The following is a 24,322-nucleotide window of genomic DNA, read 5'->3' on the forward strand; positions in this document are numbered from 1 at the left end:
ACATCTGGACTCCTACTGATGCCATGTTCTCTGAAACAAGGCTTTACTATTTTATGCTGCGTCCTCACTCCCTCAAAGTGCCAGGTTTTATTAGAAATACTGGTTCAAACCAATGTGTATTACGTGTAAATAACGGATACCGATGTGCTACAACTTGACGGCAATGGCAGAACTCTAGGAGTAGGTACTGAGAACATGGAGACTGCCTAAAGCTACAACAGCAGAACAAGATGGAAGACTCTTAAAGAATAGATCAGATAGCGGTTACAGCAATTTCATGTTTAAGACACTAAAAACAAAGGACGGTGTATATGACACTTGAAACCATACAAGCAAAGACTTTAAGAAGCACACCACATTTTTACATACCTCAGCATTTTATGTAATTTATCTGAAGTCATACCATTCCCATTATCAGTGAATGTCAAGCATATACGCTCATTTATCACTGTTTTGTCAATCCATATCTGTTTAGCATTCACATCAGGATCGTAAGCATTATCTGGGAAACAAAAGTTTTGAGAAATTCTCATTTCACATTTTAAGTAAGATCAATTAGTTCAGAACAATCCTGTAAGAAGGAACTGAATACCACATTTTAAGATAACTTTGAAAGCAGCAACTTTGGAACTCCTAAGAAAACATGAAATTACTCTGCATCCTGCATCTGAATTACTCATTGGCTAGTACAGATTTAATCCTTCCCAAAGCCCTTTATGTTAAGCAGAGAGCAAAGGCTGGTACCTACTACACTGAAGAGTATAAAGGAAGAAAACTCAAGGCACTTACAGAGATGATTCAGAGGGACTAGCCTGGCTGCCACATGGAACCTGGAATTCTCTACTAGCACTAGTTGACATGGAAGGTACACACAACTGTCATTCAATAAAGGGAAGGCACTGTCATTTTCTACTAAGCAATATGCACAGACAGAAGATAAGACTGCTTAACAAATTTCAAATGGTGGTCCTTGAGTTTCACTGAAGTTTCTTGAGAGCTTTACAATTCTATATCTGTAAACTCATCCCTTTAATATCCTGTTTAGCGTACTGGCTAAAGAGTAGCAATAGAATAGGCAAGTATGAAGGGATACATTAAAAACAGAAAATAAGGGCAGGTATCATGTCATAGCAGATTGGGCCACTGCTTAGGACAACACATCCCATACTGGAGCGCCTAGTTCCAGTCCTGGCTCTTCCACTTCCAGTCCAGCTCTCTGCAAATGTGCACTCTAAAGGGGGCAGATGATGGTTCAAGTACTCGAGTCCCTGCTTCCCAAGTGGGAGGCCTAGATGGAGTTTTTGCCTCCTGGCTTCACCCTGGCCCAACCTGACTATTACAGGCATTTGGGGAGTGAACCAGGGGATGGAAGATTCTCTCTCTCCCGCTCTGTCACTCAACCTTGAGTCTGGCCCAGCCCTGGCTGTTGCAGGCATTTGGGAGTGAATCAGCAGGCAGGAGCTCTCTCAAATAAATTTAAAGAACAATATTCAATATAACACGACCTTGATCATCCCATTGGCTGGAGAAATAATTTACTATAACTAAAATATAAAATTAACACTTCTAACACCAGAAAAATTAATCCATTCTGTATGTACACAAACTTTTTCACTAAATGTAATTTTTATTTTTTACTTTTATAACCAGAATAAAAATACTTCCAATATCATTTATGATCACAGCAAATTAAATCCTAAATATTATGAAGTACTTGGATAACTTATGGGAGAAGGTAGAGAAGTCACTAATACAAGCCTTAATAGTTTTTATGGTAGGTCACCTTCACCACTAGTTTGTTGGGTTTTTTTGTTTGTTTTTGTTTTTTTTGACAGGCAGAGTGGACAGAGAGACAGAGAGAAAGGTCTTCCTTTTCCGTTGGTTCACCCTCCAATGGCCGCTACGGCTGGCACGCTGCAGCCAGCGCACTGCACTGATACAAAGCCAGGAGCCAGGTGGTTCTCCTGGTCTCCCATGCGGGTGCAGGGCCCAAGCACTTGGGCCATCCTCCACTGCACTCCCAGGCCACAACAGAGAGCTGGCCTGGAAGGGGGGCAACCGGGACAGAATCCGGCGCCCCGACTGGGACTAGAACCTGGTGTGCTGGTGCCGCAGACAGAGGATTAGCCTATTGAGCTGCGGCGCCGGCCATAGTATTATCATTTAAGATACATTTTTAAAGTGCATTTGTATATTATTTTTCAATAAATAGCTTTAAAACTACAATCACAAACCACAGATCATACATGAAATGTCAGTTTACATACCTATTAATTCAGCAACTGCACTGAATGGCCAAGTGTGACTAGTAGAGTTTGTATGTAAAAACTTCGGACAAAGCTAAAACAAAATAAAGATTCATATAAGTTAATCTGAGCCTTACTTTTGAGAACAGAAACCAATATAATCTTTTGTTCCCATGATAACCAACACTGAAACCAAACAAAAATGACTTAGCTAGTGGGTGCAAGGTGTATCTGGAAGATAAAACCTAAATGATTTCTGGAAAATAAGGCTGAGAACCAACTAGATAGCTCATACATTAAGACTCTTTTCAAAACCCATCTTAAAACGATCCTGCCAAGGCCCTAAAATCCCATAAACAGCATTTTCTAATCTGTCCACTTTGAGCCACAATCTTGTCTGGGGGGTGTTTTCTCCTTAGTGTATTAGGTCTAATCAGTTTAACTTTGCTTGGTCAGCAGCTTTTCTGGTGTCTCTTCAAGAGTCAGTATTTGACGCCTCAACTTGATTATAGCACTTACTCAAAGCTCACTACAGTTGAACATGCAGGGCAGTGTCATGGTATGCACCTGAAAACTCTGAACAGCAACAAGTAATAGTTTCCATGTAACAAACCATCTTGCTAGAGTCTTACCTCCGATTTTTCTCACAATAGTCTAAAAGAATATGCCAATCAATCACATCATAGGGAACACTCCAAATTCCTGATGACTGCAGACATCAAATGTATAGTATATACATGGTTTTAAAAGGATGAGGCTTGAGGGGCCAGCGCTGTGGCATAGCGAGCTAAAGCCCTGGCCTGAAGCACCGGCATCCCATATGGACACCGGTTCTAGTCCTGGCTGCTCCTCTTCCAATCCAGCTCTCTGCTATGGCCTGGGAAAGCAGTAGAAGATGGCTCAAAGTCCTTGGGCCCCTAGCACCCACGTAGGAGACCTGGAGGAAGCTCCTGGCTCCTGATCGGCACAGCTCCAGCCGTTTCGGCCATCTGGGGAGTGAAGGAGCAGATGGAAGACCTCTCTCTCTGTCTCTACCTCTCTCTGCAACTCTGTCTTTCAAATAAATAAAATAAATCTTAAAAAAAAAGGGGGGGGGATGAGGCTTGAAACTGTCAATATGCAGAGAATTTCCATGCAACTTTTCTTGTGTTCATTTTGAAGATTCTCTCATGGTTAAGGAAAACAAGAAAAGGGGCATTGTGTTTAGTGTGAAGAGCCTGAGAAATAGGACTAGATTATCAATCAAGGCAACTACATTTATAATGCTCAGCTGCTGCCAACAGGTGCCAGGACAGATCCTCTTTTCCTCTGCTTTCCCACATTTGCTGTTTAGTCAGTCTTCAACTCTTTGTTTATCATCAGGTTCAAGTATTACTCATGTGATAAATGGTATCTTACAGAAGCCTGTTCTTCAATTTAAAATACATGTGATTCTCACTTTCTATGCCATACATTGGATAATACAGCGTAACACATTCACAAAATAAGGATACGTAACTCAGTCATTCTAAAGTATACATCACAGTTTTAAATGAAAAATCAATTTCTAGATCTTCATCCTGCACAATAAGCTTTTTCTCAAATGTAGTGTCTACCTGACAAAATGCCAGCAGTCCCAATCAGAAAGATCCTCCTGACCCACTGCCACCCCTTGCACGATCTCTGTTTATAAAATGGCATATTCCTTGCACATTCTACATCTTACTATAGAGCAAGCCCATGGAGTGTAAAACCTCTGGATACCAGAAGAGAAGATGATTTGTCACTACCGCAAATCCTTACAGCTCTGTCTCTGCTGCATTTTATGTATTTGTTAGGGGTGAAGTCTGGAGCTAGAAATGGGGTGTTTTGGTCCACACTATGACAGCCAGAATTTAGATGTAAGGTACAATGTGGTGATGCAACCGCCCACTACTCACTGAATGACTTCAGTCCCTACACTGATGCCAAACCGACAAGGCACACAATTTCGGTGTAACATTTCCCTGAGAGCAAATTGAAAAGCGCATCAGTAAGAAAAGACAACAAATGCTGAAGAGTGGCTTCTTGGTTATTTAAACACAAGCAATTATCTTTAACCATCCTTAACCTCATTCTTTAGAACATGACCTTAGCCAGAAAGAAAAACTACTCTTGAACAGACAAGGCACACGCTAGAGCAGAGCACGGAGCAGGTGAACTGGATGTGCGAGCCTGGGCAAGGGCCTACCTGCTGTGCCTCAGGTTTTGCCATCTCTAACTGAGGATGACCCACACTATCAGCTCAACAGGGTGCCAAGAAAATTACAAGACAATATATTTAAGTGCTCACAAGCATGCCTGGAACAAGTAAGCATTGTAAGTATGAGTTCATATAAAGACAAGGAAATATGTGAGGGCCTCAGGTAAAGGAACTAAAACCAAAATACAATTTGAAAACGAGAATTGAGTAGGGTTTAGAGCAGGGATACTTAACTGGATATACAAAGATCTTGGTTTTCATGTGACTCAGGGTTAGAAGATTCAGCAGAAGAGAAGCAGGTATTTGACTGGAAGTAACAAGTCCTCCACCCCAATACAAGAGTAGACTACACTTTGGCTAGGGAAAATCTGCCTAACAGGAATCATATCTGCTCCAGTTTGGATTCTAGGTCCCCATCCTGTCCTCCCAAATCCCAAAGAAACTATAACATGAAAAAGTGTAAAAAGAATCAGACAGCCTCAACCAGACAGCACAGGATTCCCTTAGGTAATTATTTGGGAAATATTTGGGTATACAAACCAAAATAATCAAACATTTAAAGAAATAATCCACCAATATTAACAGACCAGTATAGTAGTTTTAGAGAATACTCCTGGAGAACATCGAACATCACCCTGTAAAACACACTTAAAGTGACATTTGAAAATAATTTACAGAGGCAGTGCTAAGGTGCAACGGGTAAAGCTGCTGTCTGCAGCACCGGCATCCCCTATGAGCACCAGCTGGAGTCTCGGCTGCTCCACTTCCCATCCAGCTCCATGCTAATGTCCCTGGGAAGGCAGAAGATGACCCAAGTCCTTGGGCCTCTGCACCCACATGGGAGACCCAGAAGCAGCTTTGGGCTCCTGGCTTCAGCCTGGCCTACTGTGGCCATCTGGGGAGTGAACCAGGGATGGAAGATCTCAATCTCTCCCTCCCTCTCTCTGCAATTTTGACTTTCAAATAGAAATAGATGTTTTTTAAAAATAACAATTTAGGCCGGCGCCGTGGCTCACTAGGCTAATCCTCCACCTTGCGGCTCCGGCACACCGGGTTCTAGTCCCGGTCGGGGTGCCGGATTATGTCCCAGTTGCCCCTCTTCCAGGCCAGCTCTCTGCTGTGGCCAGGGAGGGCAGTGGAGGATGGCCCAAGTGCTTGGGCCCTGCACCTGCATGGGAGACCAGGATAATTACCTGGCTCCTGCCATCGGATCAGTGCGGTGCGCCGGCCGCAGCGCGCCGGCCGGCCGCGGCGGCCATTGGAGGGTGAACCAACAGCAAAGGAAGACCTTTCTCTCTGTCTCTCTCTCTCACTGTCCACTCTGCCTGTCACAAAAACACACACACACACACACACACACATGAATGCAAGACTATAGAATTGAAATAGATTCTTAAAAAATCAACAGAACTTTTAGAATCAGCAATGAGTCACAAAACTTTAAAAATCTACATATAAAACTTTTAAAACATGGAAGCTTAAATGTTTGGACTGTTTACTTCCGCTCTCGCCTAAAACTCTCCAAAATGAAAATTAAAAAGTCATAAACCAGGGCCAGCACTGTGGCGTAGCAGGTAAAGCTGCTGTCTGCAGTGCTGGCCTCCCATATGGGCACCAGTTCGAGTCCCGGCCGCTCCACTTCCAATCCAGCTCTCTGCTATGCCCTGGGAAAGCAGTGAAAGATGGCTCAATTCCTTGGGCCGCTGCACCCATGTGGGCGACCTGGAAGAAGCTCTTGGCTCCTGATCTGGTGTAGCTTTGGCTGTTGCGGCCAACTGGGGAATGAACCAGTAGATGGAAGACCTCTCTCTCTGCCTCTCCTTCTCTCTCTATGTAACTCTTTCAAATAAATAAATTAATTAATTTTAAAAAAAGTCATAAACCAGAGCTGGCACTGTGTACAGTATGCTAAGCCTCTGCCTGTGGCACCAGCATCCCATGTGTGCACCGGTTTGAGTCCCAGCTGCTTCTCTTCTGATCCAGTTCTCTGTCTATGGTCTGGGAAAGCAGTGGAAGATGGTCTAAGTCCCTGGGCCCCTGCACCCACATGTGAGACCTGGAAGAAGCCCCTGGCTTCAGAGTGGCCCAGCTCCAGCCGTTGTGGCCATTTGGGGAGTGAACCAACTGATCAAAGACCTTTCTCTCTGTCTATAACTCTACCCTCCAAATAAATAAATAAAATCTTTAAAAAAGTTATAAATCTAAAAGAACAAAAAGAATTGGAGAAGTGATAGGTGGCAGCAGATAACATAATCATTAGCATGGACTTTGGAAAACACAGATTAGTGATACCTGATGTAATAGCCTGGAAGGAATTAATTAAATCCAGTCTGTCTTTCTTTCTTTCTTTCTTTCTTTCTTTCTTTCTTTCTTTCTTTCTTTTTTTTTTTTTTTTTTTTTTTGACAGGCAGCGTGGACAGTGAGAGAGAGACAGAGAGAGAGAGAGAGAGAAAGAGGTCTTCCTTTTCTGTTGGTTCACCCCTCAATGGCCGCTGTGGCCGGTGGGCTGCGGCCGGCGGGCTGTGGCCGGTGGGCTGCGGCCGGCGGGCTGCGGCCGGCACACTGCGCTGATCCGAAGCAAGGAGCCAGGTGGTTCTCCCGGTCTCCCATGCAGGTGCAGGGCTCAAGCACTTGGGCCATTCTCCACTGCACTCCCTGGCCACAGCAGAGAGCTGGCCTGGAAGAGGGGCAACTGGGACAGAATCCGGTGCCCCCGACCGGGACTAGAACCCGGTGTGCCGGCGCTGCAAGGTGGAGGATTAGCCTAGTGAGCCGCGGCGCCGGCCTAAATCCAGTCTTAAGGTGACTGGGAAAAAAAAAAGGTGATGGAAAGCCGAACAAGAACCAAGCCGCGATCCTTGACAGATTTAAACAAGATAGGTTCAAAGTCTTCAAAAGAACACAGAATAGATTCCCCCAGTCCCTTCTCTCATGCCAAGCAGCCTTGAAACTGAGCAACCCCATAGAGTCTGGAGATCTGTCCTCCGAGGAAACTGATAATCGCAGGCCATGGACTCCAGGGACAACTGAAGACAGAGGAATTAAAAGCAAGTCAGTAAGCAGAGGCTACACATAAACTCTTGCGTGTACGAAAAAGTGATTTTTCACAAGAGTGCCAAGATCACTGAATGTGGGGAGGGCATGTTTTTAACAAGCAGCCAACTGCAAAAGGGCCAAACTGGACCTCCACCTTAAGAAACATACAAGAACTAACTCAAAATTGATCAAGCATGTAAACGTAGAGCTAAAACTGGGAAACCTGAGCCATTCTTGAGCCCCAGCTGACTGCCGCTCCCTCTGAAGTACCTGGCACGGCCCCACTTTTGAGTTCCTGGTCACCCTTAAGGGGCCTACAGGAGGGTTTCAGCTCAGGTAGCCACCATCACGGCGGTGGGCCTGGTTATCCCCAGAGTAGCCACTGTACACATTCACAAGTTCATTAATGGGTGCAAGGAAAAAAAGCTGCCCATTTTCATTTACAGTGGCATTTGATGGAAAGAGCTATGCGTGTCCCTGGAGTTAATCATCACCGTGTGGGCCAGCGCTGCCACGCAATGGGTTAAAGCCCTGGCCTGAAGCACTGGCACCCCATATGGGTGCCGGTTCTAAGTCCCAGCTGCCCCTCTTTGATCCAGCTCTCTGCTATGGCCTGAGAAAGCAGAAGATGGCACAAGTCCTTGGGCCCCTGCACCCATGTGGGAGACCCGGAAGAAGTTCCTGGCTCCTGGCTTCGGATTGGCGCAGCTCCAGTCATTGCAGCCATCTGGGGAGTGAACCATTGGATGGAAGACCTCTCTGTCTCTACCTCTCTCTGTAACTCTTTCAAATAAATAAAATAAATTTAAAAAAATATTTTAAAAACTCATCGTTGTGTGACAAAGTGTTTACAGAACACTGATTAAGGAAACATTTTCCTGATTGATGAAAAAAAACTCAGTTATGGTTATGGTCATCTACCGCTGCTAGAAGGTTGTGCAATGTATTATGCAATATACAGAATGTTACATAGTATTTAGTAAAAAACTAAACTGGAAAAAATAAACTGTAAAACAGAGGAAAATGAGAAAAGCTTCATGCCATCAGATCAGAGGATGATATTTTGGATACAATAAAAGTGAATATAAAATAGATCATGTCAAAGTTTAAAACTCTATCATGGGGGCAGGCACTGTAGCATAGCGGGTAAAGCTGCCACCTGCGGTGCTGACATGCCATATGGGTGCTGGTTCAAGTCCTGGCTGCTCCACTTCCAATCCAGCTCTCTGCTATGGCCTGGGAAAACAGTAGAAGATGGCCCAAGTCCTTGGGACCCTACACCCACATGGGATACCCATAAGAAGCTTCTGTCTCCTGGCTTCAGATTGGTGCAGCTCTGGCTGTTGCGGCCATCTGGGGAGTGATCCAGCGGATGGAGGACCTCTGTCTCTCTCTGTCTCTCTCTCTGTGCCTCTCCTTCTCTCTCTGTTTAACTCTTTCAAATAAATAATAAATCTTTTTAAAAAAAAAAAAAAAAACTCCCATCATGGGACCAGCGTTGTGGTACAGCAGGTTAAGCTGCTGGTAGTGTTGCCAGTATCCCATGAGCACCAATTCAAAGTCCTGGCTGCTCCACTTCTGATCCAGCTCCCTGCCAATGCACCTGGGAAAGCAACGGAAGATGGAACAAGTGCTTGGTCCCTTGCAACCACGTGGGAGACCTGAATGGTATTCTAAGTTCCTGGCTTTTGCCATGCCAAGCCCTAGCCATAGAGGGCATTTGAGGAATGAACCAGCAGATGGAAGATCTCTCCCTGTTGCTCCCTCTCTCTTTATGATTCTGCCTTTCAAGTAAAAATAAGTAAATCTTAAAAAAAGAATAACAACAACAAAAATCTGTACCGTGATCATGGACAAGTAACTGGCATTGCGGTTATTAAGCCACTGCTTGGGATACCCACCTCATACCAGGAGTGGTGGCATTTGAACCCGGGTTCCACTCTCAGTTTTAGCCTTCTGCTAATGTTCACCTAGGAGACAGCAGGTGATGGCACACGTGCTTGAGTCCCTACCACCCACATGGAGACCTGGATTAAGTTCCTGGCCCCTGTCCCAGCCCCCAGCTATTGCAGGGACTTAAAGAGAATGAACCAGCAGATCTGACTGTCACTGCCTTTCAAATAAGCAAAATAAATGAATAAATAAAAATTAAAAGTCCACATCATAGGACACAATCAGCAAAATAAAAAGGGAACCTAGAGAATGGGAGAAAATATTTGCAAATTGAGTATCTGCTGGGGTGGGCACTGAGGCAGAGAAGGGTATTACCACTTACACTCCCATATCTTACAATCGAATGCTGCTGCTTCCAATCCAGCTTCCTGCTAATGCACACCTTGGGAAACAGCAGATGATGGGTGGAATCTTTGGGTCCTGGCTACCTATGTGGGAGATCTGGATGGAGTTCCTGGCTCCTGGCTTAGATCTGGCACAGCCCTGGCTGTTGCAGGTATTTGGGAAGCAAATCATTGGATGGAAGAGGTCTCACTTTGCCCTTCAAAGAAATAAAATTAACCTTTAAAAAATCTGATATGTGGCTAACATCTAGAATATATAAAGAATTTCTTCAACAACTAAAAACAAAACAACCATATTAAAAAGAAGAGCAGGGGACCGGCGCTGTGGCATAGCGGGTAAAGCCACTGCCTGCAGTGCCAGCATCCCCTATGGGCACTGGTTCGAGTCCCGGCTGCTCCACTTCCAATCCAGCTCTCAGCTATGACCTGGGAAAGCAGTAGAAGATGGCCCAGGCCCTAGGGCCCCTGCACCCTGCACCCAGAGGAGGATCCTGTCTCCTGACTTCGGATCAGCCCAGCTCCAGCCGTTGCAGCCATTTGGGGAGTGAACCAGTGGATGAAAGACTTCTCTCTCTCTCTGCCTCTGCCTCTCTGTAACTCTGACTTTCAAGAAAAATAAATAAATCTTAAAAAAAAAAAAAAGGGCAAAGGTCTTAAGTAGACATTTTTCGAAGAAAGTATACAAATAGCCACAAGCACATGAAAAGATGTTCAACACCACTTATCATCAAGAAAATACAAATCAAACCACAAGGAGATAACAACTTACTCATTGACTACTGTCAAAAACAAAACCGCCGCCTATGACGCAGGCATTGCACATTGGCGCCAGTTCACGACAGGACTGCTCCACTTCCCATTCAGCTCCCTGCTAAAGTGCATGGGAAAACCGCAGAAGATGGCCCAAGTGCTTGGGCACCTGCACCCAATTGGGAGACCTTGAAGAAGCTCAGGACTCCTGCTTCAGCCTGGCCCAGCCCCAGCCATTGTGGCCATTTGGGGAATGAACCAGCAGATGAAAGATCTTTCACTCCCTATCTGTAACTCTGCTTTTCAAATAAAAAATAAATCTCTGGGGCTGGTGCTGTAGTGCAGAGAGTTAAGCTGCAGTCTGCAGTGCCAGCATCCCACAGATGCAGGTTTGAGCCCCAGCTATTCCACTTCTGACCCAGCTCCCTGCTAATGTGCATGGGAAGCTACAGAAGATGACCCAAGTGCTTGGGCCTCTGCACCCATATGCAGATAGAAGATCCCTATTTCCCTCCCTCCATCTCGTAAGTCTACCTTTCAAGTAAATAAATAAATCTTTAAAAAATAATAAAACACAAAATAACAAGCATTGGCAAGGATGTAGAAAAACTAGAACTCTTGGGCTTTGTGGGGTGAAAGCTGTCAGTACCAAAAAGGGAATCATCTGTGATGAAATGGAACCGGGGAAAGCCATGAGTGGAAGGGTCTCACTATCACAGAAGACTGCCAAAACCACAACCTTTGACAAGGGCCACCACAATTTTGCACACAAAAATATATTCCATGAGGACATCTGTCCAGGAACTGCCTGACTAACCTTGGGTTGCTATCACCCACAATTTATGTAATCCTTGTTTTACTCCTTTATTTTATTTTATTTTATTTTATTTTTAATTTAAGAGGCAGATAGCCAGAGACAGAATGAGACAGCTCCCATCCACTGGTCCACTCCCCAAACACCTGTAATAGCCAGGACTGGGCCAGGATGAATCTGGGAGCCAGAAACTCAATCCAGATCTCCCATATGATTGGTGGGAGCGTAACTATTTGAGCCATCACAGCTGCCTTCCAACGACTGGATTAGCAATAAACTGGAGTCAGGAGTCGGAGCCAAGTACCAAATTCATGAGGGACACAGACATCTGAACTGCTAGGCCAAATGCCAACTACCCCTTATTTGCCTTTACAGCCCTGGCCTGGCTCTGCCTCCTCGGACTTGTCCATGCTCACTATGGCACATGATTTCCTATGGCAGTGCGCTGCTATTCCTGATTAACCATTTCAGAAAGCCACTCTGTTGTTATCTAGGTTGACAAGTTGGAAGGAATGTAAAATAGTGAAGCTGCTATGGAAAACTGTGCAGCAGTGCCTCAAAAAATTAAATAGGAAATGTAGCAGCAGGGGATCAAACCAGCGCCTATACAGGAAACTAGCATCATGGGTCGCTGCTTCACCTGCTACGCCATCATGCTGGTCCCAGAATTATTGTTTCTGTACCAACAACCAATTCTCTTTGGATACCAGCAATGATTCAATTCCATTTTAACAGTCTCTGGAATTAGTTCAGACTCCTAAGCCAAGGTCTGAATCCCATAAGAATACCCCAATTCTGGGAACAGCAGTTGTGGTACAGCAAGCCCATGACTGCAATGTGGGGTTGGGGTACTCTCTTTCCCACCCGGCTCCCTGCTAATGTATCTGGGAAAGCACCAGAAGATGGCCCAAGTAATTGGGCCCCTGCCATCCACATGGGAGACCCAAATGGAGATCCTGGCTCCTGGCTTTGGCCTGTTCCAGTCCCAGCTGCTGCAGGCATTTGGGGAGTATCCTAGCAAACAGAAGATATTCATTCTCTCTTTCTCTTTCTCTCTCTCCCCTCCCCATCATTCTCCCGTTTGAATAAATAAATAAATCTCTGAAAAATAAAAAAGAATGCCCCCACGTCTGATGCCAATTTCAAGTCCAGGCCTCCAATACCCCTGACAAACCAACTACAAACTGGAGGTTCACACAATTCCCTCCTCACGTTTTGTAATTCACTACAATGGCTCGCTAAACTCAAGGAAACATTTGTTTAGCTGTTTAGGTCTGCTGGCCTACTCTTCAGGATATCACAAAGGATACTGATAAACAGCTAGATGCAGAGGTTCAACAGGGCAAGTTGTGGGGAAGGGGCCTGGAGCTTCCACGCTCTCCACGGCTGCACCACCCTCCCAGCACCCTCATGAATTCTCCAATCCCAAATCTCTTCTGAACCCCATCATTCAGGATTTGCACAGAGGCCCCACTTTGTAGGCCTGGTTGATTAATCATTGGCTGATGGTGACTGGGCTCAATCTTCAGTCCTCCTCACCTTCCTGGAGGTGAGAGGAAGAGGTTAAAGCCGAAATTTCCAACCTCCTAAATTACATAATTGGTGTCTCTGGCTACCAACCTCCATTACGAAGCTGTACAAGGAGCTACCATGATCTGCCTGGGACACCCACATCCCAAATCCAAGTGCCTGGGTGTGAGTCCTGATTCTGCTCCTGCTCCAGCTTCCTGCTCATGCACACCCTGGGAGGCAGCAGGCAACGATGGCTCAGGTGGCTGGGTACCTGTTACCCAAAAGGGACATTCAGACTGAGTTCCCAGGCCCTGGCTCCAGCCCGCTCCAGCCCCTGGCTGTTGCAGGCATTTGGGGAGTGCATCAGCAGGTGGGGCAGTGCTCTCAGCCTTTCAAATTAAAAAGCCAAACAAGCACATCAGAATAAACTGAGGTCAGGCTGAAAATGGGCTCATGATAAACAACAAAAGATGCTCCTCTCCCCCTATCACCCAGGAAATTCTAAGGGTTTCAGGAACTCCACTGCCAAATACTGGGACCAGGAACAAATACACATTTCTTACTATATCACAGCTTTAAACATAGAATGGATTATTCAGCCTTCAACAAGGAAAGAAATTCTAAAACATGCCACAATAGGATGAATTCTGAATACATTCAGGTAACTGAAATAAGCCAGTCACAGAAAGGTAGAGACTGTACCAGAGTGCTTCAAATGGTTCATAGATGGGGCCGGTGCTCTCGCGCAGCGGGTTAAAGCCTTGGCTTGAAGCACCAGTTCACAGAAGAAAAAAAGATTGTTTTGATAAAAAAAAAATCTGAGACCCATGCATAAGTCTTTTCATAGTATTCATCTTGCATGAATTTTTTGTAGACCCCTTTTACCATTCCATTGCTAGGAGGAACCCACAGCCGTCAAATGGACAGAAAGTAGAAGAGCATTCGCCAGGGGCTAAGAGAGGGAGGACAGAGGAGTTTTGGTTTTGCAGGTGGAACAGCTCTAGAGACCGGTTGCACAACACAGTGTGAATGAACTCAACAATACTGAGCACTTAAAATAGTTAAGATGGTCAATGTCTTGTTGTGCATTTTACCACACAAATAACCAAACCAAGCAAACCAACAAGTCAGCAGACTGCACAATGTGACGCAATGACATAGCTCCTTCCTCGCTGATTACCCATCAGCAAAGCCCTCAGGGTTCTCAAACAACTGCCAGACACTGGTGGAGTCTGTAAGTAGAAGGCTAACCATCTCTACACATCTGAGGACGTCTCAAAACAGAAACCAAACAGAGACAACACTGTGAGGAAAACACAACTTCAAAAAATACTATGGTTAATATACTTAACCAATATAAGAACCAACATTTTGTCCAAGGAGATTTTTAAAAGTTAGAGAATGAGATCGTGCATACAAATAAAAATCTAAGAAAAAGTGGAGGAAATCTAGGAAAGGAAGAAAGAAGAAAACAGGAAACAAAAGAGAACAGAAAAATGGAAGGAAATTTGTAAAAAAAAATTTCCATTTCTGAAGGACTTAAATGTCTATGTTAAGTGCCCAGTACAATGCACTGACTTTATTAAACAATAAAGAACATCTTTAAAATTCTTAAGAAAAATTAATTTCTAATCCGGAAGCCAAATTCTAAGGGGGCCAGTGCTGTGGCGGCGCAGGCTAAGCCACTGCTTCTGCTCCACTTCTGATCCAGTGCCCTGCTAATGAGCCTGGGGAAGCAGAAGACGGCCCCGGCCACCCATGTGCAGGAGCGAGATGCAGTTCTCAGCTCCTGGCTCCACCTGGGCCACCCTCAGCTATTCTGGCCATTTGAGGACAGAAGATGTGTCGCTCTGCCTTTCAAATAAATAAATAAATAAAATTCCGGTGGGTGAGGAGTGGGGAGAGGAAACGACCACAGTAGAAAACACCATTTTCAAGAAGTAACATAAAAACCTCTTCCCCTCCTGCATCCAGTACTCAGGAAGCTCCATCTGCTTTCGGAAGGGTGGACGTGCTCCACCACTGACAGCAACGGAGACGGCAAACACCACTGGGGGCCTGAACAGGCCCTCCCTGTGTATTTGCTCATTTAATTTTTCAAACAATCCTCTGACGTGCCTAAGATTATTATCTGCATCACTCAGCCTCAAAACTAAGGCATAATGAGGCTAAGTGACTTGTCCACGGTCACACATCCAGTTTTTAGTCAGGATTTGAACCCAAGAGGGAGGGGACCAGAGCCCTACCATCAAGTCACTAAGCTAATGTGCCTACCAAGGGAGTCCAAACGAGCAAAATGTGGGACGGGGATATGATTAGGCAGGAAGACAGAAATGAGCCCATGTGTGTGAAAGGGGCCTAAGGAAAACAGCACCTGCAGAAAGCAACGTGGCCGCTTCCCAGCAGCCCAGCGTTCACACTACACAATCCCCCCTACACAGCAAGAACCTCGTATTTATAGGTGATACCAGCCTTCCTCCAAGGAACATGCCCAAGGAGAATCCTCTCTGGCCAGCAGCAAGCAGGTTACCAGTCTAAACAGCACTGAGTAATAAAACTGTCGTAGGAATTTTCATCTATCTCACACCCCGGAAGCCCTGTGTCCAGAAGAGGGTGAAGGAAGGAGAAGGGGCAGGGAGAACTAGCGCCCGTTCCCTCTGACCCAGACCACGCTCAGTGCTCCCCTGTGCTCGCCTGGCCTGGCAGGTGTATTCTCGCTGACCCCAGTCCGAATGTTCTGAAGGATGCACTAAGCCTTGCTACCTTGTTTACCACTACTTTGTCTCATGTCCCAAATTCCTTTCTTCCAGGAAGACAAGAACCAACAGCTATTTCCACTCAGAGGGACACACAAAAGGGGGGAGAAATTTCCACAGAAATAGTATAGGGAAGCCACCAAATCACAACCAACCCAATGGCTCCCAACTAACTCCCTATTGCCAAGATACTGGGTGTGTCTAAACACATCTGGAAAACATCTTCCTGTTCTCTGACAGTCTGGATGAACTAGTGACCAGTACTGAGGAAAAGTAAGCAAACAAAACATAAACCAATTATTAACCTCAGGGAAAACAGAACACTGTATAGGCAAGACAACGAAATCCTGGTAACAGCGGGTGCCTCATTCATGACTCAAGGTACGGGTAACAACAAGCCACATGCTAATTGAACCAAAAAAAAGTGACAGAACTACGGGAAGGACAAGTCAGAGTGGAAATCTGGATTTCTAGAGGAAAAAAATCAACAATAAAAAAAATGGTATAAGCATTTTACTGAGAAATATGGGGGTGGGAGGAGCAAACATTTGGAAAAGCTGTTGTCACTCTGCATTTCATCTGGGATCTCTCAACCTCCAAGATCACACTTTAAAACCTGAATACATTAAGGTTCACCTTTTGTGCCTTAAGTTCTATGGCTTTTGATAAATGCATAAGATTATTAATTTTAGGCCTCTTCCTAATACAAGCATTTCAGAGCTATGAATTGTCCATGGCTATGTTCGAATAAAACTTTTTGGAGACTGAAGTTTTGTATTCATATAATTTTCATGTCATGAAAGATTCTTTGACTTCTTCCCAACCATTTATGAATGCATAAATAAATCATTTTTAGCTCACAGGCCATACAAAAACAGGTGCTAGGCTGGATTAGGCCCACGAGCTGTAGTTTGCCAACTTCTGTCCTCCAGCAGAAGCAAACAGGCGGTGGAGCACTGTCCAGAAGCTGCAGATGGCAGACTTCTGTCCGTGAGGCTCCAAATGGCCCACATTACCTACAAAGGAAAGATCTAGCATGTGCTCAGCTGCTACACCCAGACAGGTGGCTAACAATAATGGTCCCTCAAAACTGTGCTGACCTCCATCTCTGCTCTTTCTCCTCTCAATCTTTTTACTAAAAGATTTACTTATTGGGGCCAGCGCTGTGGCACAGTGGGTAAAGCCACTGCCTGCGGTGCAGACATCCCATATGGGCATTGGTTCCAGTCCCAGCTGCTCCACTTTTTTTTTTTTTTTTTTAAGACGTATTGATTTATTTGAAAGTCAGAGTTACACAGAGAGAGAAGGGGAGGCAGAGGGAAGCCCAGAGGTCTTCCATCTGCTGGTTCACTTCCCAGTTGGCCTCAATGGGTGGAGCTCCGCTGATCCCAAGCCAGGAGCCAGGAGCTTCTCCGGGTCTTCCCACGTGGGTGCAGAGGCCCAAGGACCTGGGCCATCTTCTACGGCTTTACCAGGCCATAGCAGAAAGCCAGATTGAAAGTGGGAACAGCCTGGACTCGAACCAGTGCCCACATGGGATGCCGGCACTGCAGGCTGCGGCTTTACCCGCTAAGCCACAGCGCTGGCCCCTGCTCCACCTCCGGTCCAGCTCTCTGCTGTGGCCTGGGAAAGCAGCAGAAGATGCCCAGGTCCTTGGCCCCTGCACCCGTGCGGGAGACCCAGAAGCTCCTGGCTCCCAGATTTGGATCTGCCCAGCTATAGCCACTGCAGCTATTTGAGAAGTGAAGCAGCGGGTGGAAGACCTTTCTCTCTGTCTCTGCCTCTCTGAGATTCTGCCTTTAAAATAAATACATCTTAAAAATATATATGTTTATTTATTTGAAAGTCAGAGTGACAGAGACAGAGAAAAATTTCCCAAGCTCTGCTTTACTCCCCAAATGGCCATGATGGCCAGGACTGGCTCAGGCTGGCCCAGGCTGAAACCAGGAGCCTGGAGCTCCATCTGGGTCTCACACATGGGTGGCAAGGATCTAGGTACTTCGGGACCCTCCACTGCTTTCCCACGTGCATTAGTAGGGAGCTAAACTGGAAGCAAAGCAAAGCACCCAGGACTTGAACTGGGGCTCATAAAGGATGCCAGCATCACAGACCACAGGTCAACACAGCCCCCTAATCTCCATCTTGGAAGAACAGAACTTCCAACGAGGGAGGGGCCGGGGAAGGAAGAAGAGCATCAGAAAGCAGAAACAGTTAAGAAACCAAGTCGCCCCTTTTCCCCATTAGAGGTTTCTGGACCAGAACTTGACCCAAGCTGGGGGGGGGGGGGGCGGTTAAAGGGAATAGATTTTAAACTAAATGAGGCCAGACTGTCTAATACCTGAGGCTAACTGCAAAGTATTCGCACCAGTCCTGATTCACAGAGGGGAGTGAATAACGTACAAATGCTGCTTAAAGCCAATGGCAAGAAAAAGCAGCTCTCCATATTCAAACTACCGAAGAGACTATTCCATCAGTGAATGAACCAGTTATGTAACCAGGGGACCTCTATCCAGAACATGTAAAGAACTCCTCAGTCAACAGATTCCCCCTCCCGAGGAAAAAGAAAGAGAAAAACAGACAAAGGATCTGAACAGGCCATTCCAGGAAATAAGACATACATGGGAGGAGAGCAGGAGTCGTGGCACAGAGCTAAGCCAGGGCTTCCACATCCGAATCCCGTACTGTAGCGCCTGGCTCCAATCCCGGCTACTCCGCTCAGGTCCAGCTCCCTGCTAATGCACCCTGCAAGGCAGCAGGTGATGGCTCAAGTGCTTGGGACCCTGCCACCCCCGTGAGGGACCTGGACTGAGTTCCTGGCCCCTGCCTGTTGAGGGCATTTGCAGAGTGAAATAGGGATGCGAGACATCTCTCCTCTCTCTCTCTCTGTCCCCTGCTTTGCATAGCAAGTAGAAGCCAAAAAAAAAAAAAAATGTAAACTGAATAAGGATAACAGAGGTGGAAAGTGCTCAACTGAGCAGTAGGAAACGCAGGTGACACCAGGTATCACTTCACGCGCATCGCACTGGAAGCGGCCACAATGCCAGGCGTTGCTAAGAACCGGGCTGAATGAATGAAGTCACAGAACAATGCACCATTTCAGAACGGGCTGCGTTTACCACTCGAACGCTCGATTGAACGACCCAGGAGTAGCCACTCTCTGGGCAAAAGCCAAGACCTCCGGCGAGAAGGTCCGTCTTTGCATATGAACACCCATCGCGCCAGCAGCGAATAAAACTTTCTCAGGACAATCAGGTGGGGAAGCCACGCCCCCAGTCTGAGGACCGGAGACTCTAAGTCGCACCGGGTGACCGTTCCCCACGACTTAAGATGCAGGACTCCAGACGGCCCGAACCAGAGGCGCGGCCGCCAGGCGGCTGGGGCCTGGCGGCTCGGCTGCAGGAGGCGCCTGGGCAAGACGCGCCCCGGCCGGCTCGGCTCTGCCCGTGGGCAGTCCGGGTCCCCGTGCCGCCGCCAGGAGGTCAAGGCCCGGCCAGCTCGCGGACGGCCGCGCCCGCCCCATCCAGATCCCGGCCGCGGTCCCCGCGCCCCTCCGGCCAGCGGGCAGCGGAGGCTCAGGGGCAGCAGGGGCGGCTGGCCGCGGCGTCGCCCTCGGACGACAGCTGCGAGGCGGGCGCCGGAGGAGGGGCCGGGGCCCTGGCCCGCCCCGAAGCCGCGGGAGCAAAACAGAAACCCAACACGGAGGGCGACCGGACGCAGCCCGGCCGCGCCGCCCCGGCCCTGCCCGGCCCGCCGCCGCCGAGCCGCCCCGCCGACGGGAGCGAGATGGCCGCCCCCTCCCCGGCTCCGGCCGCCGCGCGGGGCCCGCCACTCGCCACCGCCCACTGCCGGCCCCCCCTCGCTTGCCCGCCTGCCCGCCCTCCTGGGACACGGCCCGCTCCACCCCTTGCGGCTGCTCACCGCGCTGAGGCGGATCCCGCTGGGTGGCTGCGCCGCCATCTTGAGCGAGCTACAAAGCCAGGACCGGCCTCCGCCGCAACCCGACTGGGAGGCGGCGGGGCAACTGCGGGGGTCGCTTCTCGGCCACGCCCACTTCCGGGGCGGTGCTCCGGAGGCCCCGCCCCCTCACTTCCGCCTCCAGTCGCGAGGAGCGGGTTAGAGCGTAGCGCTGCGGGAACCTGCCTGGGAGCGCGGGACCCTGCAGGGCTAGGGCGCATGCGTGAGGCGCGGGGGGCGAGAGCCCGGCACGACGCGTGGGTGGGCTTGCAGACTCGAGGCCCCGAGGGGCGAAGCCTTGCTCCGGGCGCTCTGTGGCCTCGATGCGCTTGACTTCGTAGGCTGTGGGTCTGGCTGCAGCAAAGCCGTCGGCGGCCCTAGTTAGCGAAATGCAGGCGGGGGTGATTGGTCCGGTGTGGGTTTGCCCCGAGAATGATCGATCTTCCTGCGGGTGGTCCCTGGGACAGAAGTGAGGCAGCGGCCGGCAGATGCTGCAGGTGGAGGAAGCAGCCACAAGTTCTCTAAAATCCCTTAAAAAAAAAAACAGAATTCGCCTCCAGGCCCCAGTTCTGCGGGCGTAGACTTTGTGTACATACCAAGCAGTGTTTCCGATAGGCGACTAATAAATGCCCAGATACTTTTGGATTAATAAATGAGCGAGGGAATATTTTTGAAAAGCACTGTGTACTCTTGTCACATTTGCACTGACCTCTGGGTAAATAACGTGACGGAAATCACCGAGAGTGCTAGTTAGTACCATTCCTGATGCTCTCGGCTAGGAAATCCCCAGGTGTCCTCCGGCTCTTTCTTTGTTTAATTGAAAGGCTGGGAGACTGACAACCAGAATGCCTTCAACGGCCCCCCTGGGCCAGGCACAAGCCAGGAGCTGGCGACTCAGTCCAAGTCTCTCTGGTGAGCAGCAGTGACCCAAGCACTCGCCATCGCGGGCTGCCTCCAGGGTGTGCATTAGCAGGAAGCTGGAATCCAGTATCGCTGGGACCTGCCTCTTAAGCCCTGTGCCGACACCCACCCCTGCTCCAGCTTTTAAGATCGTGGTGTTATGTGCGGGGCTTTTAGGGCAGCTGTGTAGAGCCCCCCTCTGGCAAGCTAAGAGTGCAGTGGTTATCCGGAGAGAAGGTCCCCACCCTTGTCAGCCCGTGGTGCTGGCGCACTGGTGAGCTGTAATGAATCATGTGAGTCTGAACTGTGCGCAAAAGGAGAACTTCAGTTTAATATAGTTGCAGGGTCTCTCTGGGTGTAAGTCCAACTTCCCCATTTGTTAGTCGTGGGGCACCCAGCAAGTCCCTTTATCCCTCGCATGTACCTGTATCCTCGTCTGTAAAATGCAAGTATTAACGGTCCTGGGGAGGCAGGCAGCGCGTTGTCATCACTTGCCATGCCATTATTGTTAGTAAAATGGGCTCAGTCTTATCTATGGTGCGATCTACACCCTGACACCATGCTAGGCTCTAGCCCCCACCACCATTGCTAGAAGCTAGGTGGCCACATGGTCCAACCACTGGTGTCATGCTCCACCCCCATCCTAATGGGATTCCTGCTCCTACTTCCCTGCCCACCACCCCCCATGAAGTTTTAAAAGGACCTGTTCCTGAACAGGCTCTCTCTTCTCTCCATCTCCTGACCTCTGTCTCTCTCTTACGCTCTCCTTCTCCCTCTTTTCCTTCTTTGACCCTTCCCTCCAGTCTGTCAGCTTTCCCCCAATAAACTCTTTACCTTACTCTGGTGTTTGGTGTGTTTTGTGGTGGCCTTACAATTATCCCATATCTGGGCTGGCGCCGCAGCTCAATAGGCTAATCCTCTGCCTGCGGCATCAGCACACCGGGTTCTAGTCCCAATCTGGGTGCCGGATACTGTCCCGGTTGCCCCTCTTCCAGTCCAGCTCTCTGCTGTGGCCCGGAAGTGCAGCGGAGGATGGCCCAAGTGCTTGGGCCCTGCATCCGCATGAGAGACCAGGAGAACCACCTGGCTCCTGGTTTCCGATCAGCGTAGTGCGCCGGCTGCAGTGCACCGGCCACGGCGGCCACTGGAGGGTGAACCATGGCAAAAAGGAAGACCTTTCTCTGTCTCTCTCTCTCTCTCTCTCTCTCTCACTGTCCACTCTGCCTGTCAAAAAATAAATAAATAAATAAAAATAAATTATCCTATATCTGGGGCTGGCACTGTGGTGTAGCAGGTAAAACCGCCACCTGCAGCCCGACATCCCGTATGGGCACGGCTTTGAGCCACAGCTGTTCCACTTCTGATCCAGCTCTCTGCTATAGCCTGGGAAGGCAGTAGAAGATGGCCCAAGTGCTTGGACCCCAGCACCCGCCTGGGAGACCCGGAAGAAGCTCCTGGCTCCTGGCTCCTGGCTTCAGATTGGCGCAGCTCCAGCCGTTGCGTCCATCTGGGGAGTGAACCAGTGGATGGAAGACCTCTCTCTCTCTCTGCCTCCCTTCTCTCTGTGTGTAACTCTTTCAAGTAAACAAATGAAATCTTAAAAAAAAAAAAAAATTATCCCATATCTGGTTCGAGTCCCGCTGTTCGGATCCAGCTCCCTGCTAGTGTGCCTGCAAGGCAGCAGCAGATGACCCAAGTACTGGGGGAAGGTTTATCTAAAGAAATAAATTTTAAACCATCATAGAGGGAAATCTCCAAAGAAGTCGGGGAAGCATTCCAGGGAAAAGCAACTGCAGTGATCTAAACGTTTGGGAAGGAAGTAGGGCAAGCGTGCTTGAAAGCAGAGGGGTCGCTGATGGGTCGATGCATCTGTTTCACAACCTATTGTCTAACACGGTATATCTTCAAATTCTCTTGAGGTTGAGAAGATTCTGGAAAGATGATGTGGTGGTGTAGTTTCGCAGTCTTCCAGATACACAGTTTCATGAATCTCTCCGCAGAAACCACATGGGTAAGGAGATAGTCAGGGATCAGAAAAGAACTAGAGCCCTGCTGATGTGCCTGGGGAAGCAGCCAGGGATGGCCCAAGTCTGTGGGCCACTGCACCCACATGGGAGAACTGGATCAAGCCACTGGCTCCTGGCTTAGGTCTGGGCCAGCACTGACCACTGTGGTCATTCAGGAAGTGAACCACTGGATGGAGGATCCCTCTCTCTCTGTCTCCCTGTAATCCTGCCTTCCAAGTAAATCAATCAATCTTTTTTTTAAAGATTGATTCATTTATTTATTATTTATTTACTTGAAAGTCAGAGTTACACAGAGAGAGAAGGAAAGGCAGAGAGAGAGAGAGAGGTCTTCCATCCGCTGGTTGACTCCCAAGTTGGTCACAACAGCTAGAGCTGTGATGATCCAAAGCCAGGAGCCAGGAGCTTCTTCCGGGTCTCCCATGTGGGTACAGGGGCCCAAGGACTTGAGCCATCTTCTAATGGTTTCCCAGGCCTTAGCAGAGAGCTGGATCAGAAGTGGAGCAGCAGAGACTTGAACTGGCACCTATATGGGGCTCCGGCACTGCAGGCAGCAGCTTTACCCACTATGCCACAGCACCAGCCTCAAATAAACAAATCTTAAAAAGAGATGGAAGGTTTGGCCTGGCCCAGTCCTGGCTTTTCCTGTCATTTGGAAAGTGAGCCAGTGACTGGAAGCTCTGTCTTCCCTCTCAATCTCTGTCAATATCCCTTTCAAGAAAATGGAAATAATAAACATTTAAAAAAATATATCCAGGGAAATATATCATCACACCCTCCCCCAGGGTTTCCTCTAAAACTCCCCTCTTGGCTGCAACCCAACATTACTATTATGGCAAAAAAATATCTCATTTGGCTACTGACTGGGATCCCCTCCCAACCTGACCTACAGCCTATTACAGTATCACTATAGCATATGAAAGAGTTACCTGTACTCCCATGTCTACTGCAGCTCAATTCATGATAGCTAAGATATGGAATCAACCCAGATGGCCATCAGCTGATGACTCAATAAAGAAATTGTGGTATTTATGGTATGGAATACTACTCAGCCATTAAAAAAAAGAATGAAATCCTGTCTTTTGCAACAAAATGGATGCAACTGGAAACATCACACTTAGTGAAATAAGCCAGTCCCAAAAAGACAGATGCCCTATGTTTTCCCTGATGTGTGGTAACTAATAGAGCACCTAAAGTGTAATGTACAGGAGTGAAATTGACACTGTGAGATTTGGCGATTGTTTACAGCCCTTGTGTCTTCAGTTGAGGAGCAGTGTGGTTTTCTTCTTACTATTTGTTGAACTCTTTACTTACTATAGAGTTAATCTTGTGAGTACAAAGTAAACTGAAAGTGGATCATTGTCAAAATTAAGAGAGGGAATAAGAGAGGAAGGAAGAGAAAGTGATTATGCGTGGGAGGGTAGGGTGGGAAAGTATCATTGTGTTCCTAAATCTGTATATATGAAATACATGAAATTTGTTTTACCTTAAAAAATCTTAAATAAATAAATTTTAAAAAATCTATATCATGGGGGCCAGCACCATGGTGCAGTGGGTTATCGCCCTGGCCTGAAGTGCTGGCATCCCATATGGACACCGATTCAAGACCCGGCTGCTCCACTTCCTGTCCAGCTCTCTGCTATGGCCCGGGAAAGCAATAGAAGATGGCCCAACTACTTGGGCCCCTGCACCCACGTGGGATACTGGGAAGAAGCTCCTGGCTCCTGGCTTTGGATCAGCACAGCTCCAGCCATTGAGGCCATCTAGGGAGTGAACCATCGGATGGAAGACCTCTCCCTCTCTCTCTCTCTC

The 24,322-nt window shown here is 47.8% G+C and overlaps 1 protein-coding gene across 11 annotated transcripts in view; it reads right to left on the minus strand.

Annotated features, from left to right (window-relative positions):
• The window catches only part of MORC3 (MORC family CW-type zinc finger 3), a 69,280-nt gene extending 49,553 nt beyond the window's left edge, over positions 1–19,727 (minus strand). For 5 of the 11 annotated variants that reach the window (XR_016233005.1, XR_016233006.1, XR_016233004.1 and 2 more), the window contains exons 1-3: positions 19,551–19,726; positions 2,268–2,340; positions 370–502 (exon numbers count right to left, since the gene is read on the minus strand). Coding sequence is in view for 8 of the 11 variants with exons in the window: in XM_070071848.2 (XP_069927949.2) it covers positions 370–502; positions 2,268–2,340; positions 19,551–19,589 (245 nt within the window). In the remaining 3 variants the exon portion in view is untranslated. Of the gene's footprint in view, positions 1–369; positions 503–2,267; positions 2,341–19,550 lie in introns of all 11 variants that reach the window. The other 6 variants (XM_070071849.1, XM_051833593.2, XM_070071847.2 and 3 more) reach the window with 5 other exon arrangements.
• Positions 19,728–24,322: the final 4,595 nt, after the last annotated feature.

This window comes from Oryctolagus cuniculus, chromosome 4, assembly GCF_051225735.1.
Source record: "Oryctolagus cuniculus isolate XC-2025 breed Fujian yellow rabbit chromosome 4, ASM5122573v1, whole genome shotgun sequence".
NCBI classification, from domain to species: Eukaryota; Metazoa; Chordata; class Mammalia; order Lagomorpha; family Leporidae; genus Oryctolagus; species Oryctolagus cuniculus.